Source organism: Crotalus tigris, unplaced genomic scaffold (genome assembly GCF_016545835.1).
Source record: "Crotalus tigris isolate CLP2741 ecotype Arizona unplaced genomic scaffold, ASM1654583v1 scf7180000024350.909852, whole genome shotgun sequence".
NCBI classification, from domain to species: Eukaryota; Metazoa; Chordata; class Lepidosauria; order Squamata; family Viperidae; genus Crotalus; species Crotalus tigris.
Genome location: NW_024100519.1, coordinates 144,815 through 167,500, shown reverse-complemented (window position 1 = coordinate 167,500; position 22,686 = coordinate 144,815). Strand labels below are relative to the sequence as shown.

At 44.1% G+C, this 22,686-nt stretch overlaps 1 protein-coding gene across 13 annotated transcripts in view; it reads left to right on the top strand.

Moving 5' to 3' along the window:
• CACNA1B (calcium voltage-gated channel subunit alpha1 B) overlaps positions 1–22,686 on the top strand; it is a 112,629-nt gene that overhangs the window by 66,464 nt on the left and 23,479 nt on the right. For 7 of the 13 annotated variants that reach the window (XM_039327078.1, XM_039327067.1, XM_039327070.1 and 4 more), the window contains 14 exons: positions 1–41; positions 725–831; positions 4,553–4,615; positions 8,495–9,328; positions 11,399–11,616; positions 12,631–12,760; positions 13,057–13,186; positions 14,199–14,258; positions 15,035–15,141; positions 16,729–16,740; positions 19,227–19,323; positions 20,560–20,720; positions 21,864–22,001; positions 22,375–22,576. The exon at positions 1–41 is cut by the window's left edge and continues 27 nt beyond it. In XM_039327078.1, coding sequence (XP_039183012.1) covers positions 1–41; positions 725–831; positions 4,553–4,615; positions 8,495–9,328; positions 11,399–11,616; positions 12,631–12,760; positions 13,057–13,186; positions 14,199–14,258; positions 15,035–15,141; positions 16,729–16,740; positions 19,227–19,323; positions 20,560–20,720; positions 21,864–22,001; positions 22,375–22,576 — 2,300 coding nt within the window. The remainder of the gene's footprint in view (positions 42–724; positions 832–4,552; positions 4,616–8,494; positions 9,329–11,398; positions 11,617–12,630; positions 12,761–13,056; positions 13,187–14,198; positions 14,259–15,034; positions 15,142–16,728; positions 16,741–19,226; positions 19,324–20,559; positions 20,721–21,863; positions 22,002–22,374; positions 22,577–22,686) is intronic. The other 6 variants (XM_039327077.1, XM_039327075.1, XM_039327072.1 and 3 more) reach the window with 3 other exon arrangements.

Genomic DNA, 22,686 nt, shown 5'->3' with positions numbered 1-22,686 from the left:
TTGCGGTAGACAATCTTGCCAACGCACAAGAGTTGACCAAGGTGAGTAAGAAAGAGAGAGAGAGAAAAGAGCTGTGTAATGTTTATCCTTTGTGGTTCCTTTGATTAAATGGCCTCGGATACTTGACCGATTAGCTTTACAACTGTGGGGCCTTTGGTCTTCTCTGAGCTTGGTTGCTTTCTTTAAGACATTTCATGACCCAACTAGGTAACATCTTCAGTGCTAGAAGAGAATGGGGTTTGCTCTCTTCCCTTCTAGCACTGATGATATTAGCTAGTTGGGTCATGAAACATCTGCAAGCGAACCACCAAGCTCAGAGAACACCAAAGACCCCACAGTTGAACCCCGAGCTACAAATATTGTTTCAATGTTTTACAAGTCTCTCCAGCTCCTATTAGAATTTGGTGGAATTTATTTCAGGAAAATAGATAATAGCAGGTGCTTGTGGCCTTTAATGGCAACTGAAAAAAAAATGTAGAGCTGGGAAGGATCCTGCAAATTCAGTCACTCATGCTTATGGAAACAGGGACCAAGATCAGTGTTCTTCTTACTATGTTTGGAAGTATGGTGAGATTCTGGAAGATCTTCCTAGACATCACTCAAGTGTTTAACAGCAGTGCAGAAGTAATAATATTTATCTTTTTTCAAAAAAAGAGAAGGGGTGAAAGCAAGATGGTCCTTTGAATCAAGTTGTCTTTCTGTCCACCGTTGTTCTCCATTGCAGGATGAAGAAGAAATGGAAGAAGCTACCAACCAGAAGCTTGCCTTGCAGAAGGCGAAAGAGGTTGCAGATGTTAGCCCCCTGTCTGCAGCTAACATTTCTATCACAGCGTAAGACTTTATGGCATTACCTATCTTAGATATATTAACCTTTCTTCAAATCACCGATCCATCACCTTCAACTTGGGGGATTGGGTGAAAACGTTTCATACCGACTTCCAATAGGAAGGTTCTTGAGTTCGTTCTTCCAGCTGGATGGTTTCCAGTCTTTTCCACTATGTGCAGGTCTATGTTGTCGTCATAAACCTTTGAGGACCATGAGATAAATTAAGAGTTAACCTGCAGAGCTTCCACACACCCCATGAACAGAGGCTCCCAAATTAGCTGAAGATGAATTTTGTGAAGACCTCACCAGCTTTTGTGGTTCCCACCTGAACTCTTAGAAGAGTTTTGAGGAGAACCAGAAATGTTAGATTTGTGTCTGTCTGTCTGTGTGTGTATGTGTGAGAGAGAGAGAGAAAGAGAGAAATACTGTAGATAGATAGATAGACAGACAGACAGACATAGACAGATGATAGATGTAAATAGGGAGAGAGAGACAGTGATAGATAGATAGATAGATAGATAGATAGATAGATAGATAGATAGATAGATAGATGATAGATGTAAGTAGGAAGGGAGGGAGGGAGAGAGAGAGATGATAGACAGATGTAAGTAGGGAGAGAGAGAGAGACAGGAAGAGGGAGATACAGGAAAGAGAAAGAGAGAGAGAAAGGAAGATACAATAGATACAGTAGATAGATAGACAGACAGGCAGGCAGGCAGGCAGACAGACATAGACAGATGATAGATGATAGATGTAAGTAGGGATAGATAGATAGATAGATAGATAGATAGATAGATAGATAGATAGATAGATAGATAGATAGATGTAAGTAGGAAGGGAGGGAGAGAGAGATGATAGATGTAAGTAGGGAGAGAGAGACATGAAGAGGGAGATACAGGAGAGAGAAAGAGAGAAAGGGAGAGAGAGAAAGGGAGATACGATAGATAGACAGACAGACAGACAGACATAGACAGATGATAGATGATAGACAGACAGATGTAAGGAGGGAGAGAGACAGAGAGAGATGATAGATGATAGATAGATGTAAGTAGGGGGAGAGAGAGAGAGAGTATGAAAACATTTCGGGAGATCTGAGCAGTCCACGCAGAAGTAAAAACTGAATTAGTCACACTTTTCTGGAGATGCTCTAGAATGGGTAGACCTCCTGAGCTTTGTACATGTCCTATATATTCCGCTAATAAGATTGCATGAGCAGTCACTACCCCAGATGTGGCTGAGCAATTCAAGAAGAGATTGGATAGCCATTTGTCCAGAATGGTGCATGCTTGAGCAGGGGGTTGGACTAGAAGACCTCCAAGGTCCCTTCCAATTCCGTTCTTCTGTCATCCTAAAGTCCCAAATCAATTAATCCGTGGAACGGCGTGCCTCTAGAAGTTGTGGGTGTCCCAACAATGGTGGTTTTCGAGAAGAGACTGGACCGCCGTTTGCCTGAAATAGTACAGGGTCTCCAGCTTGAGCAGGGCAGGGGGCTGGATTAGAAGACCTCCGAGGTCCCTTCCCTTATTCTGATTGCTGCTCAGGAGGAAGTCGTGGTCACTAGGCCACCTTCTGCTCCTCACCTGACCGTCGATCATTTTGTGGGCATGTCCTGCTTTAACCTGGATTCTTTTCCTTTGCTTTGTGTTCCCTCGTTTTCATCTCCGACACGCTGCTTTCTCATCTCAACCTAACACACCCTTGTCAGCGAGCGCTTCCATGGCTTCCTGTCGTTTCAAAAAGTGGCATCGATCCCTCTCTCCACCCTACCTTTTGCCCAAGGCTTGCATCTTGTGCACCGTGAAACTTGTTCGTCTTAGTTCAGTCCCGGTTAATTCATAGGGCAGGTCACGGGGTCGAGGCTGTGGTGCATCACCAGTGGGATGAGAGCAATGCATTGGGTTGAGGGGGCTTTTGAAGATGATCCAGAAACTTCAATTAGAAGGAAGACAACAAGGTGATGATTCCTTCCTTCCTTCCCTCTCTCCTCCCTCGAATTAAAGAATAAATATCCACTGAAACATCAATATACCAAGCAGTCCTTCCTTCTTCCCTTCCCTTTTCCTTCCTTCCTTCCTTTGTTCCATCTTCCCTTCCCTTCCCTTCTCTTTTCCCTTCCTTCTTTCCCATTCCTCCCTTCCCTTCCCTTCCTTCCTTCTTTCATTACATTCCATTTTCCCTTCCTTCCTTCCCCTCCCTTCCCTTTTTCCTTCCCTCCTTGTATCCTTCCTTCTTTCCTCCCTTCCTATTTCCCTTTTATTCCTTCCTTCTTTCCTTCCTTCCTCCCTTCCCTTCCTTTTTCCCTTCCTTCCTTCCCCTCTACTCCTTCCTTCCTTCTATCCTTCTATCCTTCCTTCCTTTCTTCCCCTCCACTCCTTCCTTCCTTCTTTCCCATGAACCAACCAACTCATGTCTCTTAGTTTATGTATTCAAAGTGTTCTCTGTTCAGCTAAGTTTCCGTAATAAATCTAAGATGCAGAATTGACCCTTATTCCTAGTTTCCACCTAAGTCAAAACTTCCTGCTTTTAAGGTTTGGACAAGGTGGGAGGGCATGTGGGGGAATTTGCTTAGCGGAAAATAAAATAAGGGGCAGTTAAAAGGAACACGGGCAGGGTGAGGGATTTACTCTGGGCAGAGTGTTGCAGCTTTGACCCTACTAACCCCTTGCTTCGCTTAAGTACATATTCCACAAAATGCATTCTGGTCTTTTATACTAAAAAGGTGATGTATTTGTGAGATAGATTTTAAAATGTCTTCTTTACCTCCTTCAGGAAATGGGATTAAGTAAGTTAATTTTTCAAATGGGAGGCGGGTTGTTGTATATAACACTGTGACTTTCCAGCACCAGCCAAGGTCCACTTCAGATGGTTCTCTGCATTATCTCTGAATTTCTTGTCTAAAAACAGAGCCCAACCCTTCTCTCTTCTAGAACTGATGAGGTTACCTAGTTGGGTCATGCAATGTCTGCGAGAAAACAGTCAAGAGCAGAGAGCACCAAGGACCCCACAGTATTTGTTCTCCTCTCTATAAATCCCACTCCCTTCTAACGCTGATGGTGTTCCCTAGTTAGGTCATGAAACGTCTGCAAGAAAACCACCCAGCTCAGAGAGCAGCAAGGACCCCACAATTGGCCTCCTCCTCCTCTTCTTCCCCCCCCCCAAAACCCCACTCCCTTCTAGCATTGATGATGTTACCTAGTTGGGTCATGAAACGTCTGCAAGAAAGCAATCCAGCTCAGAGAGCACCAAGGACCCCACAGTTTTCTGAATGGAAATTCCTGTTAAACGGAGTGACGTTTGGACGATACAATGTCTGCAAGACAGAAAGAGACTGTAGAAACACTAAACCCCCTCTTGAACTTTTGTTTTTTCTTTTTAATTTATTTTTTTATTTCGCTTTATTCTCCCCCCTCCTTTTTTCTTTTTTCTTTTCTTTTCTTTTTTTTTTCTTTCTTTCTTTTTTCTTTTGGTTTAACAGATGATGTCTCTGACTTCATCCCAAACTCTTATCCTGAAGTTTGCTGACCGTGGTTTCCTTCCAAAATGCACATTCCCAGCCTGCACCCTCTCTGTCCTGGAGTTTGTTAAGGGCCCCTTGATCTCTCCTCTCTCTCTCTCTCTCTCCCTCCTTCCCTTCCTTTTTTTTTTTTTTCCTCTTTAGAGATTTTCACCGGGTTTTTTTTTCTTTTCCCTCTCACTTTTGTATTCTTCTGTTTCTCGCATGTGCAGTTTTGTAAAGCAAACTCGAAGTTCCATATCGCGCAGCTCGTCGCTCTCCAGCGTAAATTCACCGTGAGTTGCCCTCCGTATACACTATTCAATAAATGGATTGATTATATAGCTTATATATATATAGATAGATAGATATCTATAAATCGGTAAGCGATTTGTTTTTTTCAAATAGACTTTTCCCTACCCCGTTTTTCCCCCGGCTTTGAGTCACCCCTTTCATTGTGGAAATTCATGACGGAGCATCAGTTGGGCAGCATATCCCTGCAAAGGCTTGTGAGTTTCTTCTGAGCATTCCCAATGTGTGTTTTTGAGCTTCCCGTGTTCTTTTTCTCTCCCGGCTCCATATCCATGTCCTTGCATGTTCTCTGTGCCCTGTCTGTTCCCCTCCCTCTTCCCTCTTGCTTCCTTTCTTTGTGGACCCTTCATGATTCCGGTTAAAAGCTTGGTTCTCCTCTTTGACCCCATTTAATAGATTTTTCTCACCTTGTGTCTTCCTCCCCCCTCAACTGCATCCAATTTTGGTCACCATGATGTAAAAAAGATGTTGAGACTCTAGAAAGAGTACGGAGAAGAGCAACAAAGATGATTAGGGGACTGGAGGCTAAAATATATAAGGAACGGTTGCTGGAATTGGGTATGTCTAGTTTAATGAAGAGAAGGACATGATAGCAGTGTTCCAATATCTCAGGGGCTGCCCCAAAGAAGAGGGAGTCAAGCTATTCTCTGAAGCACCAGAAGGCAGGACAAGAAGCAAAGGATGGAAACTCATTAAGGAGAGAAGCAACCTAGGATTAAGGAGAAACTTCCTGACAGTGAGAACAATTAATCAGTGGAACAAACTGCCTCCAGAAGTTGTGAATGCTCCAATACTGGAAGTTTTTAAGAAGAGACTGGACAGCCATTTGGCTGAAATGGTATATAGGGTTTCCTGCCTGAGCAGGGGGTTGGACTAGATGACCTCCAAGGTCCCTTCCAACTTGATGATGATGATGATGATGATGATGCAGATGAGAGCAGGAAGACTATCTTGAAGAGATGGGATTAGCCAATAGTCCCTCTGTGGTCTGCCTGATCTCTGGACTCAGCTTATCTTGTGAGATTACCAATTTCAACTGACCAGTACAGATAACAAACAAAGTTTGAGATAGTTAAAGTACATGATGTGACATGCCTTGGAGGTCCTCCAAGATGGCAGTTCTTGAGATAAATCCTGCCCCCCACCCCCAAGAACTGACTTGAGGTCAATCCGTAGCAGGATCTTATAACACCAAAACAAGCCCATTGGTTGAATTTTGCAGGGATAGATCTCAACCTATCCAAGAGTCTTCAAATAGGCCCTTGTGTTGAGGAGAGTCAAGGGTTGAGGTTACTTCACTAAGACCTCTTGTTCTTCTGAGCAGTGACTCAGAGCTGTGACATTTTCAGTGTGAATCAGCTGTGCATGGAGCCACTCATTCCTGATTTTAGTCTTGGTGTCATCTGGCAAATGGTTTTTAGGCGATAAATAGGAACTTTCTTGAGGCTACGGTCCTGTGGCCCCAGGAGAATATCACCCAAAAGGAGATATCTGAGTGCTGAGCATTTTTGGTGCAACAGATCCCGTGGTAATTCTCTGAGTTCAGATCCTCGACATCAGGAGAGGCAAGCGGGGAACACATCTCCGTAGAATGGAGGAAAAAAAAACAACTCCAACCCTGTTGTTGGCCACACGAAAAAGATAAGCTGAAAAACGTACAGTAAGGCTATCTTTTCCTCTGAGATAATAAACTCACTATACTGGATCCCCAATATTGATCCGCCTGGGATTTTAAAAAAAGCTAAAAGTTTCCACGTCTAGTCGTGTCCAACTCTAGGGCACGGTGCTAGTCTCCAGTCCTTGACCGGGCGAGCCAGCATTGTCCAAAGACATTTTGGCCAACATGAGTAGAAGCCAAAGGCCACGGAACTCTGTGACCTTCCCACTGAAGTGGTACTTATTTATCTACTCACGTTTGCATATTTGCAAACTGCGAGGTGGGCAGGAGCTGAGGTAAGAACAGGAGCTCATCCCGTTCCGCTGTGCTCAGCTCTTGAACACCAGTTGTCAACTTTCCAGCTGACAAGCTCAGCATCTTTAACCATTGCACTCCCCCCTCATAGTTTTAATCTACCTCAAAATATTTTTTGAAAGACTACAGGAGCTCATGGGTGGAAAGAACCATGCTCCTAACAACTAACTGCAGCATTGCTATTAAGATTTACTTTATATTTACAGAGGGGGCAAATAATTTTCTTTTCTTTTTTTTTTGGGAGATTGACATGTCAGAATGAATTTGTTAGCACCACAATGAACAGGCTTCCGCCCGTTCCTGCATATAGTTTTAATGCTTGCAGAGTTCCAGTTCCAGCTCTTAATTTTCCACTGAACAGCTTGCAATAATTAATAAAATGTATTTTGATGCTGGGGGAGTGGTTGCCATTTAGTTCAGCAAGAGACATAGATTGGGGTCCCACCTTTCATGGGTTATGGGGTGGCCAATAGTTTTCCTTCTGGAATTCTGGGTACAGGGTAAACTAGCATATCCGAGACCATGAATCTTGCAGGTTTCAAGAAAAAAGTATTGTGAAGAACGGTTGCAGGAATTGTGTATTAGTTTAGTGAAAAGAATGATCGGGGGTGACATGATATCTCAGGGGCTGCCCCAAAGAAGAGGGAGTCAAGCTATTCTTCAAAGCACCTGAAGGCAGAACAAGAAGCAAAGGATGGAAACTAATTGAGGAGAGAAGCAACCTAGAACTAAGGAGAAATTTCCTGACAATGAGAACAATCAGTGGAATGTGTTGCCTTCAGAAGTTGTGGATGCTCCATCATTGGAGGTTTTTAAGAAGAGACTGGACAGCCATTTGTCTGAAATGGTATAGGGTTTCCTGCCTGAGCAGGGGTTAGACTGGAAGACCTCCGAGGTCCCATAGTTATTCTGTTATTTTGTCATTCTTTTTAATAGAAAGTTCTAAAGAGACATGGATGCCAATCCCAAGGAAATTACTTTGCATTTATTTCCACATGCAAGAGAAATCATGGCTAAGTCCCCGTTATCCAGAAAAAAAAATTAGTTAACTCATTGAAAAATTGACGAGTAGAGTCTAACGGTCATACTTCCCATCATTTCATTAATTTAATTACTTCCGCATTGCTAAGAATAGGTTTTATAGGGTTTAATGTACCTTATTTGTTTTTAATCATAAAGGGGTTATTTCATAAGGATGATTAGAAATTCATCATGCTATTCTATGGTTTTCTTAGAGTAAGACTTGCTTAGGTTTTTAATATGGATCTTTTGGGTGTATTCTAATTTAATTGACATTCCTTGATGTTTTTCCTTTTTTAATGTTTAAGGGCAACAGTAACCCCACAAAATAACATCCCCAAGGGTTTTTTTTTTCAGTCATGGGGTCCTGGCTGACTGAGAATCTCCATAGATGTTATGGTCAATATTTTCTCTCAACTTGGAGAGACGAGAGTCCTAGATAAATGGCATGTTGTTTGGCCCAAAGCTGCTTTTTCAAGAGGCAACTGGATTTCTTTGTTTTTATTTGAAGACCTTTTGCTTCTCCTCCAAGAAGCTTCATCGGTCTGACTGGATGGGTGGGGAATGGAAGGATTATACTCCTTGCAGTCAGCTGGTCATTTGCCGCCTTCTAGAGAGTCTAAATCCTTCCATTCCCCACCATCCAATCAGTGCTGAAGAAGCTTCTTGGATGGGAAGTGAAACGTCCTTCAAAGAAAACCAAGAAAGTCCACCTTTGGGCCAAGCTGGAGCATGGAGAATCTCCGTAGACATCATGTTGCTTTGTCAAAGACGATGGTACCATCCCCAACTCTTATCCCTCTTCTTTTCCTTCCATTTCCCGTCTTCTCTTTTCCCTTCCCGTGTTCCTCTCCACCTCTCCCTTCTGTAGCAAACAGCAGAATTCCTGCAAATCCAAATCCGTGTGGGAGCAGAGGACCAGCCAGCTCCGCGTGTACAACTTCCGCACCAGCTCTGAAGCCCTGTACAATGAGCTGGACCCAGAGGACAGGGTCCGCTATGCGACCAACCTCCACATCCGTCCTGACATGAAGACTCACTTGGACCGGCCTCTGGTGGTTGAGCCCAGGAGCGAAGGCCACAGCAGCAACCTCAATGCCGTCAGCCCTGCAGAGGGGCAGGAGGCCCCTGACCAGGTGAAGGCCCCACCGCCTGAGAACGACGAGGTTGTGAGGAAACACCACCGGCATCGCGAGAAGGAGAAGACGGGAGACACGGAAAAAGGCAGTGCCGTCAAGGAAGAGAATGGTGAATTGGGTGGTGGGAACAATAAGGAGGAACGCCACCGGCCCTACCGGAGCCGCAGCAAAGAGGTGGGCGAGGGGGGTGGGAAGGAAGGGAAGAGCGAACGCAACCGGAGCCAGGAGAGAGGCCGGCATCACCATCGCCGGGGGTCCGTGGAGGAAGGTGCTGAGAGGGAGCATCGACGCCACCGAGGTCATCGGCATCCCGTTGAGCGACAGGTCAAAGAAGGCAACGGGACCGCCAACGGAACCAAGACCGAACGACGTTCCCGCCACCGAGGAGGGTCCAGGCCGGGCAACCGAGAAGGGGAGGCTGGCTCCAAAGGGGAGGGGGGCGAAGAGCCCCACCGACGGCAGAAGATACGGCACAAGGCCCTCTCCACTTATGAGTCAGTGGACAAGGAGAACGGAGAGAAAGAAGGAGAGCTGGGGAGAAAGGATCTAAAGAATGTGCAGCCAAGGTGAGCTGGCTATATGAGGATGCATAGAGGATGGGGAGTGGGGAGGCTTGGATTGATAACAACTGATGTGGGCCAGCATCGAGAACTTGTAAAACTGCTTGTAAAGATTCTGGATTTTTTTTTTATTGATATATATATATATATATATATATATATATATATATATATATATATATATATATATATATATATATATTAAAAACTAATTCCTGAGAACAAAGAGAATTCTGGGTCTGTAATTGTCACCAGGTGACAATTACAATATCCTAGCCTCCTCCATGGGCTGGCATTTGAGATCCCTGGCTTGCATTTTTGGCAAAATTTATGCTGATGAATAATTTTCAAGCCTTCCAGGGATTTCTGTAAAGCCAGTTTTGATCTGCAACTTCTAGTTTGTGATATTTGTAACTGTAATCTTCCGGACATCCCTTTCTCTTTCTCTTTCTCTTTCTCTTTCTCTTTCTCTTTCTCTCTTTCTTGCTTTCTCTCTCTCTCTCTCGTATTCTTTCTTTCTCTCCTTCTTTCTCTCTTTTGCTTTCTCTTTTTCTTTCTTTCTCTTTCTCTTTCTTTCTCTTTTGCTTTCTCTTTCTATTTCTATTTCTTTCTTTCTATTTCTCTCTTTCTTGCTTTCTCTCTCTCTCTCTTGTATTCTCTTTCTCTCTTTCTCTTTCTCTCTTTTGCTTTCTCTTTTTCTTTTTTCTCTTTCTATTTCTTTCTCTTTTGCTTTCTCTTTCTTTCTCTTTTGCTTTCTTTCTATTTCTATTTCTCTTTCTTTCTCTTTTTCTCTTTTTGTCTCTGTTTTTCTGTTTCTCTCTCTCTCTCTTTCTCTGTATTATTTATTTTATTACTTATTAAACAAATTGATATGGCTACTCAACTCACACAGAGGTGACTCCTTTGAATCTACCCATACCTGGAATCCGTATTTTCAAAATGACAGCTTAATTTCTCTTTGGAACCCCCAACGTCCATTAAGCACAGTCAACTGCAGAATAATGGCTGGATGGGCAGAATCGAATGAAGAGCAGCAATGAGCTGTGTGTATGTGCAGGGGAGATGAGAAACGTCAAACACAGACTTGTGTTTTGGGAGGTGGAATCTATTTTCTTCCTGAAGGCTCACCTGCTGTGATAAGCAGCAGTTAAACATACAAATCTACAGCAAAATCACCATAAGGTGTCATTTTCGCTTAATGCCATCTATTACGTTCCTGAGGGATTAGAACTCTTTACTTACCACCTAATGGTCATGCTAGTTGATTGTCAACCATCTTGGGAAATGTAATTTTCCATTAAGGAGTGGGAATCCGAGTCCCTTACAATCTACTGCTGATTATTGGGGGAAAACCTCCAGTGGATTTCAGTTTATGTTCTACCAATAAAGAAGAATATTAGCAGTTCAGGGTTGAAATGAGGGGTCCTTGCTGCTCTCTTGGTTGTTTTCTTGCAGATGTTTCATGACCTAACTAGGTAATATCATCAGTGCTAATTCACGAGGCAACCAGACTTTCTTGTTTTTCTTTGAAGACGTTTCACTTCTCCTCCGAGAAGCTTCTTCAGCTCTGACTGGATGGTGGGGAATCGAAGGATTTATACTCCTTGCAGACAGCTGGTCGTTTGCATGCTTTTAGAGAGTCATTGAGGCCACTTGGAGGTTTATCTGTGTCCTCGGGGTCACCTGAGTCATGCAAATGGGTGTGGATCCTTCTTGGAACTGCTGAATATAAATCCTCCCATTCCCCACCATCCAATCAGAGCTGAAGAAGCTTCTTGGATGAGAAGCGAAACGCCTTCCAAGAAAAACACGGAAGTCCGGTTGTCTCGTGAAAAAGCATCTTTGGGACAGCCATGACCTGGATGACTGAGAATCGCCATAGACCATCAGTGCTGGCTAACATCACCCTAGCACTGAGAAAGTTCCCTAGTTGTGTCATGAAACGTCTGCAAGGAAACAACCAAGCTCAGAGAGCACCAAGGAGCCCTCAGTCTATGTTCTGCTGGGTTAAAGAAACTGTAGGAAGATTTGGATGGGAGAAATGAGATTATTCTCATATTTATTCTTTCTCTTCAGGGAAAGCCAGTGTGACACAGAGGCGGGCATAAGCATGACTGTGGCCCCTCTTCACACCTTGCCCAGCACCTGTTTGCAGAGGGTCCCTGAGCAGCCAGAGGATGCTGACAATCAGAAGAATGTCACCCGCATGGGTCAACCATCTTTGGACAAGCCTGCCCCTGTCAACATTCCTGTCACCGTCACCGCTCCTCCCGGGGACGCATCCGTCATACCAAGTGAGTGTTTCTAACATCAGAAGCTGTTTTTTGGGGGGTGGAGTGAGTGGTTCACCTCCTTCTCAAGTATAATGATCCATAGGAATAACCCCGAGGAACAGGAGGAAGAGCTGCAAGCGAGGCAGCCTTCAGGTAAGGTAATTTGAGAAAGACGAGACCCTCTCTAGTTCTCACCAAGACAAAGGGGGGAAGCCATTCCGATTTGCAAGATTCTGTTACTGTAAACCTATCCCTTTGTCTCCCAATCTCGCGGGGCTGACATCTAGTTAGGCAACTCTGCCATTGGGATGGGCAGCAGTCCAGATGGGCTGCCATCCTGCCACACCGTGCGTTGCCTGCGGTCAGCCTGCCATACCCAACTGGGGAGGGGGAGGGAAGAATTGCAGGATGAGATAAAGGGAGAGTAACATGAGAGGAATCGAAACTACACATTGTGCCATCCAATGAGAGTCGCTGGCCGTTTCAAGTTCACCCTATGGAATGCAGAACCATCCAGCCTGCGAAGACAGGGACTCTTACCCAAACACCTAACTGGACACTTGGTGATAACCAGGGGGAAAGGTGGCCACAAGGGAAATGTTAATCATAGGCTTTGGGTGCGCAACTCTCAGATCCAGCTTTGCTTCTTCTTCAACCACTTAGCTTTAGTAAAGTGCCCTTTCCCTAATAATGGATTTGAGAGTCTTTTCTAACTGACCAAGCTGGGATGCCTGACAATCTAGGTATGACAGAGATGGGTGCTGATCTCCCTTTGCTCCAGGATTCTTTTAACTGGAAGCGATAAGAGTTAAATCTTGTATTTCTCATGGGACACAAGTAACTAGCTGGCCATTGGTAGGATGGACTGGTTTCTTCAAGGACAAATACACTGAAGGAGCTGCCAGTTCAGTTGGGTTTTATTCCCAAAATAGAACTGGTCATTTTCTTCTTGGCCCCAGCAACAAAATAGTGTTCCCTGACTCTCTTCAGACATTCTCATTTTGAGATGTAGTAATATCCTGGTCAACCCTGCAGTGAACAACGTTGAATTTGAAGCCAAAATGGAAGAGAAGAAGGACATTGATGCTGAGGATGACGTGGCCAACAGCAGACCAAAACCAATCCTTCCCTACAGCTCCATGTTCGTCTTAAGCCCAACCAACCCGTAAGTCATCTTTGCTGAGTGGAGACTACATTGATTTGTCAGGGAAGGGGTGTGCTAAGATCTTGATTAGGTGTTGTACCATGTTAACAAAAGCTTTCTCATCACACGGGGTGCTCTGCCAGAGCCTCACAGCTACCCTAGTGTGGCAGATGTTGATCCCAGCCTTTCATGTTTTCCTTTGGACATCCAATATTGTATCAACTTTCCGAGAGACAATGTGGTCCCTTTGATGCCGCCCTACGCAATATGACCATATCTTCCTTGACCGTTCCTCTCCCACTGTTTGGCTTCTGCAGTCTCCGGCGCCTCTGTCACTACATTGTCAACATGCGTTATTTTGAGATGGTCATCCTCTTTGTTATCGCACTCAGCAGCATTGCCCTGGCTGCCGAAGATCCTGTTCAAGCGGAGTCACCCAGAAATGAGGTGAGAAATGAGAGTTCAGGTTGGCTTGTGGGAAGATGTTCAACTCTAGAGGAATGTCTCTGTATTGGATTGAGCTGAAGATAGTGATAGCAATAGCCCTTAGACTTATATCCCACTTCACAGGGCTTTACCGCCCTCTCTAGGCAGTTTACAGAGTCAGCATCTTGACCCCCGACAAACTGGGTCCTCATTTTACCAACCTCGGAAGGAGGGAAGGCTGAGTCAACCTTGAGCCGGTCAGGATCAAACTGCTGGCAGTGGGCAGAGTTAGCCTGCAATACTGCATTCTAACCACTGTGCCACCACAGCTCTCCACTTTGCCTTCTTCTGCATGTTTCCTTGGTCCCAGTTTTCAGGCATCCTACCTGCCGTTTTCTGCTGCTTGAGTGTGGGATGGAGATGGAACTGATTCCTGTTGCCAAGACAACCAGGCCATCAAATATGGAACTGAAAGGGATGCGGTTCTTCTTCTATGCATATCACCCTTTCCTAGAAGACAGGGATGCCTCCTGAGATCTGGCTAGGTGGTTTACAAAGAATGGCCAGTTGCTTGTTTTCCAAAAGCGGCTTCTGTCTAGCATCCCCAAGCAAGCGCCAGTGGGTACCAATAGCAATAGCCCTTAGACTTATATACCACTTCATAGTGATTTCCAACCTTCTCTAAGCAGTTTACAGAGTCAACCTATTGACTCCAACAGTCTAGGTCCTCATTTTACCAATCTTGGAAAGATGGAAAGTTGAGTCAACCTTGAGCTGGTCAGGATCGAACTGCTGGCAGTGGGCAGAGTTAGCCTGCAGTACTGCCTTCTAACCACTGCGTCACTACGGTTACCAGTGCTTCAAAGACCAGCTCCTAAGCTGAGCCTGTAAGACGGAAGCACGTCTCAGATCTTAGAGCAATACAGATGATGAAACATCCCAGCAGAAGAAATCTATGTGATTCTTTATATGTAATGTATTTTTCTTTGGATTCAACCCCCTTTCACTTTTGAACTGCTCCTTCTGTTTTCAGGCTCTCAAGTACCTGGATTATATATTTACAGGTGTCTTTACTTTTGAGATGGTGATAAAGGTAAGTATCTTTCTCCAGATCTCTTAGGAGCATGTCTACAGAGGAATGATACACACCAGGGACATTGAATCACTTATTTGCATACTTATAATAGCTGCATCCTGGGGAGTCCGCATAGAATTTTGAGGATGTGCAAGAATACACATAAACCAATAAAGGAGAATATTTTTAGGTCAGGGTGGAACTGAGGGGTCCTTGGTACTCTCTGAGCTTGGTGGTTTTTTTGCAGACATTTCATTACCCAACTAAGTAACGTCATCAGTGCTAGAACGGGGTGGGGTTTGCAGGGAGGAGGAATAGGAGAGGAGAGGAGAGGAGAGGAGAGGAGAGGAGGAGGAGGAGGACTGTCAGGTCCTTGGTGCTCTCTGAGCTTGGTGGTTTTCTTGCAGACGTTTCATTACCCAACTAGGTAATGTCATCAGTGCTAGAAGGGGGTGGGATTTGCAGGGAGAAAGAGGAGGAGGAGGAGGAGGACTGGTCAGGTCCTTGGTGCTCTCTGAGCTTGGTGGTTTTCTTGCAGACGTTTCATGATCCAATTAGGGAACGTCATCAGTGCTAGAAGGGGGTGGGGTTTGCAGGGAGGAGGAGGAACTTGGTGGTTTTCTTGCAGACATTTCATGACCCATCTAGGTAACGTCATCAGTGCTACACTCCTCAATACATGTAATAGTCCACCGAACTATTAAAATCAATAGCAAGATACACCTTTCTCCCTTTTTTTTTCTCCTCCCTGCACCCCTCATATCTTTTTTCTTCCTCTTCTTCTTCTTCCGAAGATGATTGACTTGGGACTTTTGCTGCATCGTGGTGCCTATTTCCGGGATCTTTGGAACATCCTCGACTTCATTGTGGTCAGTGGAGCTCTTGTGGCATTTGCCTTTTCGTAAGTAGCTTTTCTTCCTGAGCTCTGATTTCCTAAAGTGGAAAGCAGAGCGATGCTGTGCTGAAAAATAAAAATAAAATTGACTGCTGCTGCTCTCATAACCTAGACGTTCCTGTAGGGGTCCTGTGACCTGGAAGTGATTCATTCAATGGAAGTTATGCAGATAATCTACCATTAACCTCCTTTTGACAGGGTGCGTTAAAGACGCCCGAGCTTGTCAGCTGACAGCAGGCGGTTGAGACCCGAGTGCAGTGAGAGTGGGTGAGCTCCCGTCTTTGCCCCAGCTAGCTGTTTGGAAGCATGCAAATGCGAGTAGATTAATAGGTACCACTTCAGTGGAAGAGAACAGCATTCCATATAGACCTGCCAGCCACACGGCCATGAAATTGCTTTTGGACTACGCTGGCCAAGAAACAGATGAGCACACAAAGACACCCCTAGAATTGGACAGGGGAAAAACGTCCTTCTTTTAGCACAAACTAAAGCGGGATTCAGGATTGCTGGCACTTATAGCTCAGTCAAACTTGCAGAGGTCCCATCCATGACATTCATTAATGTGGGTGCCTCCAGCTCCTTTTTGGGGGGAAGGGATGCCTCCTGGAGCTTCTTGCAATTGCAAACCACTGAATAATTCTGACATAAACTATTTACAATATTTAAATGTCCTTTTGGGGAGCTATCCTTCTCCATCAGATGTTTTTATTCTACCCAGCATTGTCATCTGAGCTACGATGGAATTCGTTTTTCTGCCATCAGAATCCAGTTCCCGTAGAAATCTGCAACAAATTCCCTTTCCTGTACTTTTTTTTTTCCTTCTTCATTCTGGTTTTCTGCATTTGCTGAATGAATTAAATTCTTGGTTTGAACAAAACCGTTCATTGAATCATAGATTTATGTAGGGTTGAACAGGGGGGGAAAAAACCAGCCAAGGGTAAAACTAACCAAGTTTGGGATGTTTTACAGATATAAGACAAGATTTGTTGTTGACAATCTCAGTTGTTTTGGGTGAACAGAACTAATGTTTGCTTTGGAGTTGATCTCTGTTCATCTGGGCTATCATAAAACTTACTATTTTGAGTAGAAATGTAGACTACTTCAGAACATTCAGAGTAGTTTCTTCTTCATCTTTTCTGCCCCAACGGAAGGAAAACGCTGGAGAGACCCAACTTGTTTGGGAAATTGGGAATTATTTCAGAGGTTTGATCCAATGGGGTGGAGGAATCTCTTCACTTTGAACCTACTCTTCGTTTTAATCTCCCAAGCCCGCATTCAACACTCATGAAGTTAGACTGAGAGTGGTCAGGATGTAAAAATAGGGGGGGAAATGTATCATCATGGCGATAATGAACACAAGTGTGCATTTTATTCTTACTGGCTAGCCGGGAGGGTGGATAGGCCTGGACCCCAAACTCTCAAATGCCCCCACATTAAATGGACAGGGGTAGAGGGGTTTCTTGTCTTTCCTGGAAACACAACCATTGTGTGTGTTCTGGGGTTGTGGTTCGGATTATTTTCTTCCTTGTGGCTGACTCTGTTTTTTTGTTTTTTTTGTTTTTTATCTTTCTTTCACTGGGATCGTCTCTGTAGGAGTTTCATAGGGTAATACATTATTGCTCTCCCTTGCGGCCTTGTTATTGCCTGCCATGGCCAAAACCTTCTTGTCCATTCATGTTACGATCATTCCATTGACTGTTCTCACCCATATTGTTATTCATAGTCTGTTGAAATGCTCAAAGAACACATTTCCTCCAAATTATTCCTGTCTTAGGAAGGGGCAACCCACAGTCACCAGTCTGCAGGTGTTCTGGTGTGTTTGTGTGTGTGGGGGGGGGAATGTCCATGATTCCCTGCCTTTTCTTCTTGTCTTGATCCCACCATGACTTACCAGTGGGGCAACCTCTGATGCATTCTTTGAAAGTTCTGCTTCAACAACCCTTGAACCTTCTCGAGGCAGAAACAAGAAGATCAGAGGCAGATCCAGTCTGATTTTTCTGTTCAGCATAATTCATAGTTACCTAGAACAGCCCACCAGAAGTACGAGGATGCCACTTCCAGAAGTCCATTCTAGGCCTCGGAGGCCTGGAGGAGGCTTCCCAGGCTTCGAACGGCCCACCGGAAGGGCGAGGATGCCACTTCCAGAAGTCCATTCTAGGCTTCAGAGGCCCAGGCCTGCATCCACGTTGTTCAGTGATTTGAACTATAGCTATAGCCAGCGATATGAATATAGACGCATCTGTCTATCTACCATTCACGTATATGTGGATTCTTCCTCACTGTCTTGAGCTAAAAGAAAGGTTTTCCAAGCATCCTTCTCTAAGGTAGCTGGGAAAGAAAAAAAAATCCTGCCTCCCATTTCCAATGTAGAGATTGACATTATTTTAATTTACTGGATACATAAGGACCCGCAGGTCACTTTCCGAAGCGGAGAATGTGTTTCACTTTGGGTCAAAACATGAAAAAAAAACAAAAACAAAAAACAAAAACCCACACCCAAGTGTTCCTCATCTAACCATCACATCCATTTCTTGAAACCCGTTCTTCTGCATGACTGGCCCGGCATCTATGCACTCTGTCTCATAACAGGCACGTAAGCCATAGGGTTGATTCCATGGCTGAGCATGATTAGAGTGGAATGCAATCTTAGTGTCCATCGGGGAACCTCGGTGAGATGAGATTGGAGCTGAGTTTGTCCAACTGGGGGCAGGGTGGTGGTGGGCCTGCTCCTTCTTTGCCTTTGCCAAGGAGGAGCTTCCAGGTAATCCTTGACTCAACGATTAATTTAGTGACTGCTTGAAGTTACAAACACTAGAACCGTGGTGATGCAGTGGTTAGAATGCAGGATTTCAGGCAAACTCTGCCCATTGCCAGGAGTTCGATCCTGATTAGCTCAAGGTTGACCCAGCCTTCCGTCCTTCTGAGCTTGGTAAAATGAGGATCCAGATTGTTTGGGGGCAAGATGCTGTAGACTACTTAGAGAAGGCTGTGAAGCACTGTGAAGCGGTATATAAGTCTAAGTGCTATTGCTATTAGGAGCTACGGTGCGTAGTGGTTAGAATGCAGCATTGCAGACTAACTCTGCTCACTGCCAGCAGTTCGATCCTCACCGGCTCAAGGTTGACTCAGCCTTCCCTCCTTCCGAGGTCACTAAAATGAGGATCCAGATCATTGGGGGGCAAGAGGCTGACTCTGTAAACCGCTTAGAGGGGGCTGTGAAGCACTAAGAAGCAGTATATAAGTCCAAGTGCTATTGCTATTGCTGTCACTGATCAGATGTTGCATTAGGAGCCCTGGTGGCGCAGTGGTTAGAGTGCAGTATTGCAGGCAAACTCTGCCCACTGCCAGGAGTTCGATGCTGACTGGCTCAGGATTGACACAGCCTTCCATCCTTCTGAGGTCGTTAAAATGAGGACCCAGATTGTTAGGGACAAAAGGCTCACTTTGTAAACCATTTAGAAAGGGCTCTAATGCACTATGAAGCAGTATATAAGTAAGTGCTTCTGCTATTGCTACAACAGCACTCAAACAAGTGAGCGTTTTTCACGCTTATTTGCGGAGTCCCTTCCTTTTCCAAAGAGACCCATGCGGGCAGGCACGCAAAATGAGGACTTATTTAAGTTGATGGGTAAGAACAGCGACAATCTCAAAGCCAGCCAGCCACTCTTGAGGTCCCGAGCTTGCTTCAATCACCTGAATGAGATAAAATTGAGCGCAGTTTTATGTCATTTGATGGAATGTTTGCCAACCATTCCAGGGCCTTGAGCTTCTTTGCCACTGGGTGCAAGCGGGTAGAACGATAGTAGCATGAAAACAAAGACACTCGTTAACCCAAAGTCAAACTTGGCGGGAGTCTGGAATTGTCGACGGTGTTCCCTGAGCGGTGTTTTCTTCGGTGCCGTATTATCCACAAGCGTTAGAGAATATGTTTCATTTTGGGGTGCTGCAGAGAGAGGGGAAAAGGATAATACAGCAGATCGGGGGAAGATTATCTCCTGGGGAATGAGTATATTTTCCTAGAAAGGAGGACTTTGGAGTGAGTTGAGCCAGGACGAAATCCTCTCCTTGCTGTCATGATCTTTTTTTTGCAGAGGGAACAAAGGAAAGGATATTAACACCATTAAGTCCCTCCGGGTGCTACGGGTCCTTCGGCCGCTGAAAACCATCAAACGTCTCCCCAAATTGAAGGTAAGACCCAACAACTGTGCAATTCCACCCTTGACTTAAGAGAGACTACCATTAGAGGGCATTGCGTGCCAAAGCAACTGGACACAAAGACAATTCCCCCCCCCCCGTGCCATCACTCTGCTAAATATCTAACTCCCACAAAACTGTTTTCTGCCATGGGATAGTCACCCATGTAGTAGGGTGATATTGCTATTATCATCTTTCCTACTACCTTCTCCTGTCGTTATATCATGATTTATTCATTGTTGTATCTTATGATTTATGATCTATGACATCACTTTGCTGTTTGTATGCACCAGAGACAAATTTCTTGTGTGCCTAACCACACTTGGCCAATAGACTATTCTATTCTATTCTATTCTATTCTATTCTATTCTATTCTATTCTATTCTATTCTATTCTATTCTATTCTATTCTATTCTATTCATTGCATTCTGCATTCTATTCTATTCTATTCTATTCATTGCATTCTGCATTCTATTCTATTCTATTCTATTCTATTCTATTCTATTCATTGCATTCTGCATTCTCTTCTCTTCTCTTCCAAGAAGAGACTAGACATTCACCTGTCTGAGACAGTATAGGTTCTGCTTGAGCAGGGGGCTGGACTAGAGGACCTCCAAGTTTCCTTCCAGCTCTATTCTATTCTATTCTATTCTATTCTATTCTATTCATTGCATTCTGCATTCTATTTTATTCTCTTCTGTTTTCTCTTCTCTTCTCTTCTCTTCTCTTCTCTTCTCTTCCAAGAAGAGACTAGACATTCACCTGTCTGAGACAGTATAGGTTCTGCTTGAGCAGGGGGCTGGACTAGAGGACCTCCAAGTTTCCTTCCAGCTCTATTCTATTCTATTCTATTCTATTCTATTCTATTCTATTCTATTCTATTCTATTCTATTCATTGCATTCTGCATTCTATTTTATTCTCTTCTGTTTTCTCTTCTCTTCTCTTCTCTTCTCTTCTCTTCTCTTCCAAGAAGAGACTAGACATTCACCTGTCTGAGACAGTATAGGTTCTGCTTGAGCAGGGGGCTGGACTAGAGGACCTCCAAGTTTCCTTCCAGCTCTATTCTATTCTATTCTATTCTATTCTATTCTATTCTATTCTATTCTATTCTATTCTATTCTATTCTATCCACCCTCAAGTCCAAATGAAGCCTGACCCATGTAGAGGAATGGTAAGTTGGAAACCTGCTTTTCAAGTTCTGAAACGGCCTTTTGCTCCCTTTTGCACAGGCGGTCTTCGACTGCGTGGTGAACTCTCTGAAGAACGTTCTCAACATCCTCATTGTCTACATGCTCTTCATGTTCATCTTCGCTGTCATCGCGGTGCAGCTTTTCAAAGGCCGCTTCTTCTACTGCACCGATGAATCGAAGGACTTGGAGAAAGACTGCAGGTGCCAGAATCTAATGGCAGGTTAGGGCAGGGCTGGAGTGGATGCAAAGGCTTCCAGGTCTCCATGTAGCCAGAGGATATATTCATATTTTTTTTAAAAAAAAAAGGGGGGGGATGACCAAACCTTCATTAAGGCAAGAATGCAAAACAGACTTGCAAATGTTGACTGCTCCAGGACTTTTCATAACAGAGTAACAGATTTGGAAGGGACCTTGGAGGTCTTCTAGTCTGACTCCCTGCTCAGGCAGGAAAGACAAATAGTTGTCTAATCGCTTCTTAAAAACGTCCAGTATTGGAGCATCCACAACCTCTGGTGGCAAGTTGTTCCACTGGATTAATTCTTCTCACTGTCAGGAAATTTCTCCTTAATTCTAGGTTGCTTCTCTCCTTGATTGGTTTCCATCCATTGCTTCTTGTCCTGCCTTCAGGTGCTTTGGAAATAGCTTGACTCCCTCTTCTTTGGGGCAGCCCCTTAGATATTGGAACACTGCTATCATGTTATTCCCCCAGTCCTCCTTTTTATTAAACTAGACATCCCCAATTCCAGTATTCTTCAGGTAAATAATGCAAAATTGGTAGGAAAAAAATAGATGAAGTGGGTGTTATTCACATCAAACAAAATGACACAGGGATTTTTTGGATAGGTTTAATATGCTCCTGTTTTAGAGACTTCCCTTACTCTGATGAAGAACAGAAGGGTCGTTTGGAGTGCTTAAATTTATCCCGAGACCCTTCACTGCTGAGTTATAAAGTGTCTGATTTTAAGTGGAAAATAGCTAAAAGGGGGGCTGGTTTTGAGCATCTGGGATGTATGTTAAGTCCGATGCAGCTGTTTTAAAAATGTGAAATGCTCTGTTTGGCACTCAAGCGTTTGAGAAAAGTTCGTTTGGGGTTTGAAGCGGAGCCCTTGGCCTGAAGAAGGGACATTTTCAATTCAAACTAATTCAAATCGATTCAAAATAATCCAGATCAATTCAAAATAATTCAGATCAAAGAGGTGTGGTAGATCTCTACGGCGGTGTGAGCTGCACCAATAGTTTTAATCAGGATATTGCTCATGAAAACACTGTTGAGAGAAGCAAGTCTCAGTTTTGACAAACTTGGATCTGTGGCTTGTTTGGACACCATGTTTTGACTCTTCCAGAGGCCAGTATCTGGCTTATGAGAAAGATGAAGTGGAGGCTCAGCCCAGACAGTGGAAGAAATACGATTTCCATTATGACAATGTCCTCTGGGCTCTGTTGACCTTGTTCACCGTCTCCACTGGGGAAGGATGGCCAACGTAAGTCTGCATCCTTGGCTGTTCTTGTCTTTATTCCTAATTGCAGTCCTGTATTTTTGTGAATTTGAATTCTTACCTTAATCTCCTTCCTTCCTTCCTTCCTTCCTTCCTTCCTTCCTTCCTTCCTTCCTTCCTTCCTTCCTTTCTTTTTTCTTTCTTTCCTATCTATCTACCTACTTACCTATCTTCTTTCTTTCTTTCTTTCCTTCCTTCCTTCCTTCCTTCCTTCCTTTCTTTTTTCTTTCTATCCTATCTATCTACCTACTTACCTATCTTCTTTCTTTCTTTCTTTCTTTCTTTCTTTCTTTCTTTCTTTCTTTCTTTCTTTCTTTCTTTCTTTCTTTCTTTCTTTCTTTCTTTCTTTCTTTCTCAGTGTTTTGAAGCACTCTGTTGATGCAACGTATGAAAACCAAGGCCCAAGTCCTGGCTACCGGATGGAGATGTCTATCTTTTACGTCGTCTATTTTGTCGTCTTCCCCTTTTTCTTTGTGAATATCTTTGTAGCTTTGATCATCATCACCTTCCAAGAACAGGGCGACAAAGTGATGTCTGAATGCAGCCTGGAGAAAAATGAGGTACTTGCTCTGATTGGAGAGGTGGTGCATGGTTTACATTTCTCTAGGATTTTGTGGTCAAGTTGAACATTGAGGAGTAAACAGTTTCAGACCATTTCTGGGGCAAATGG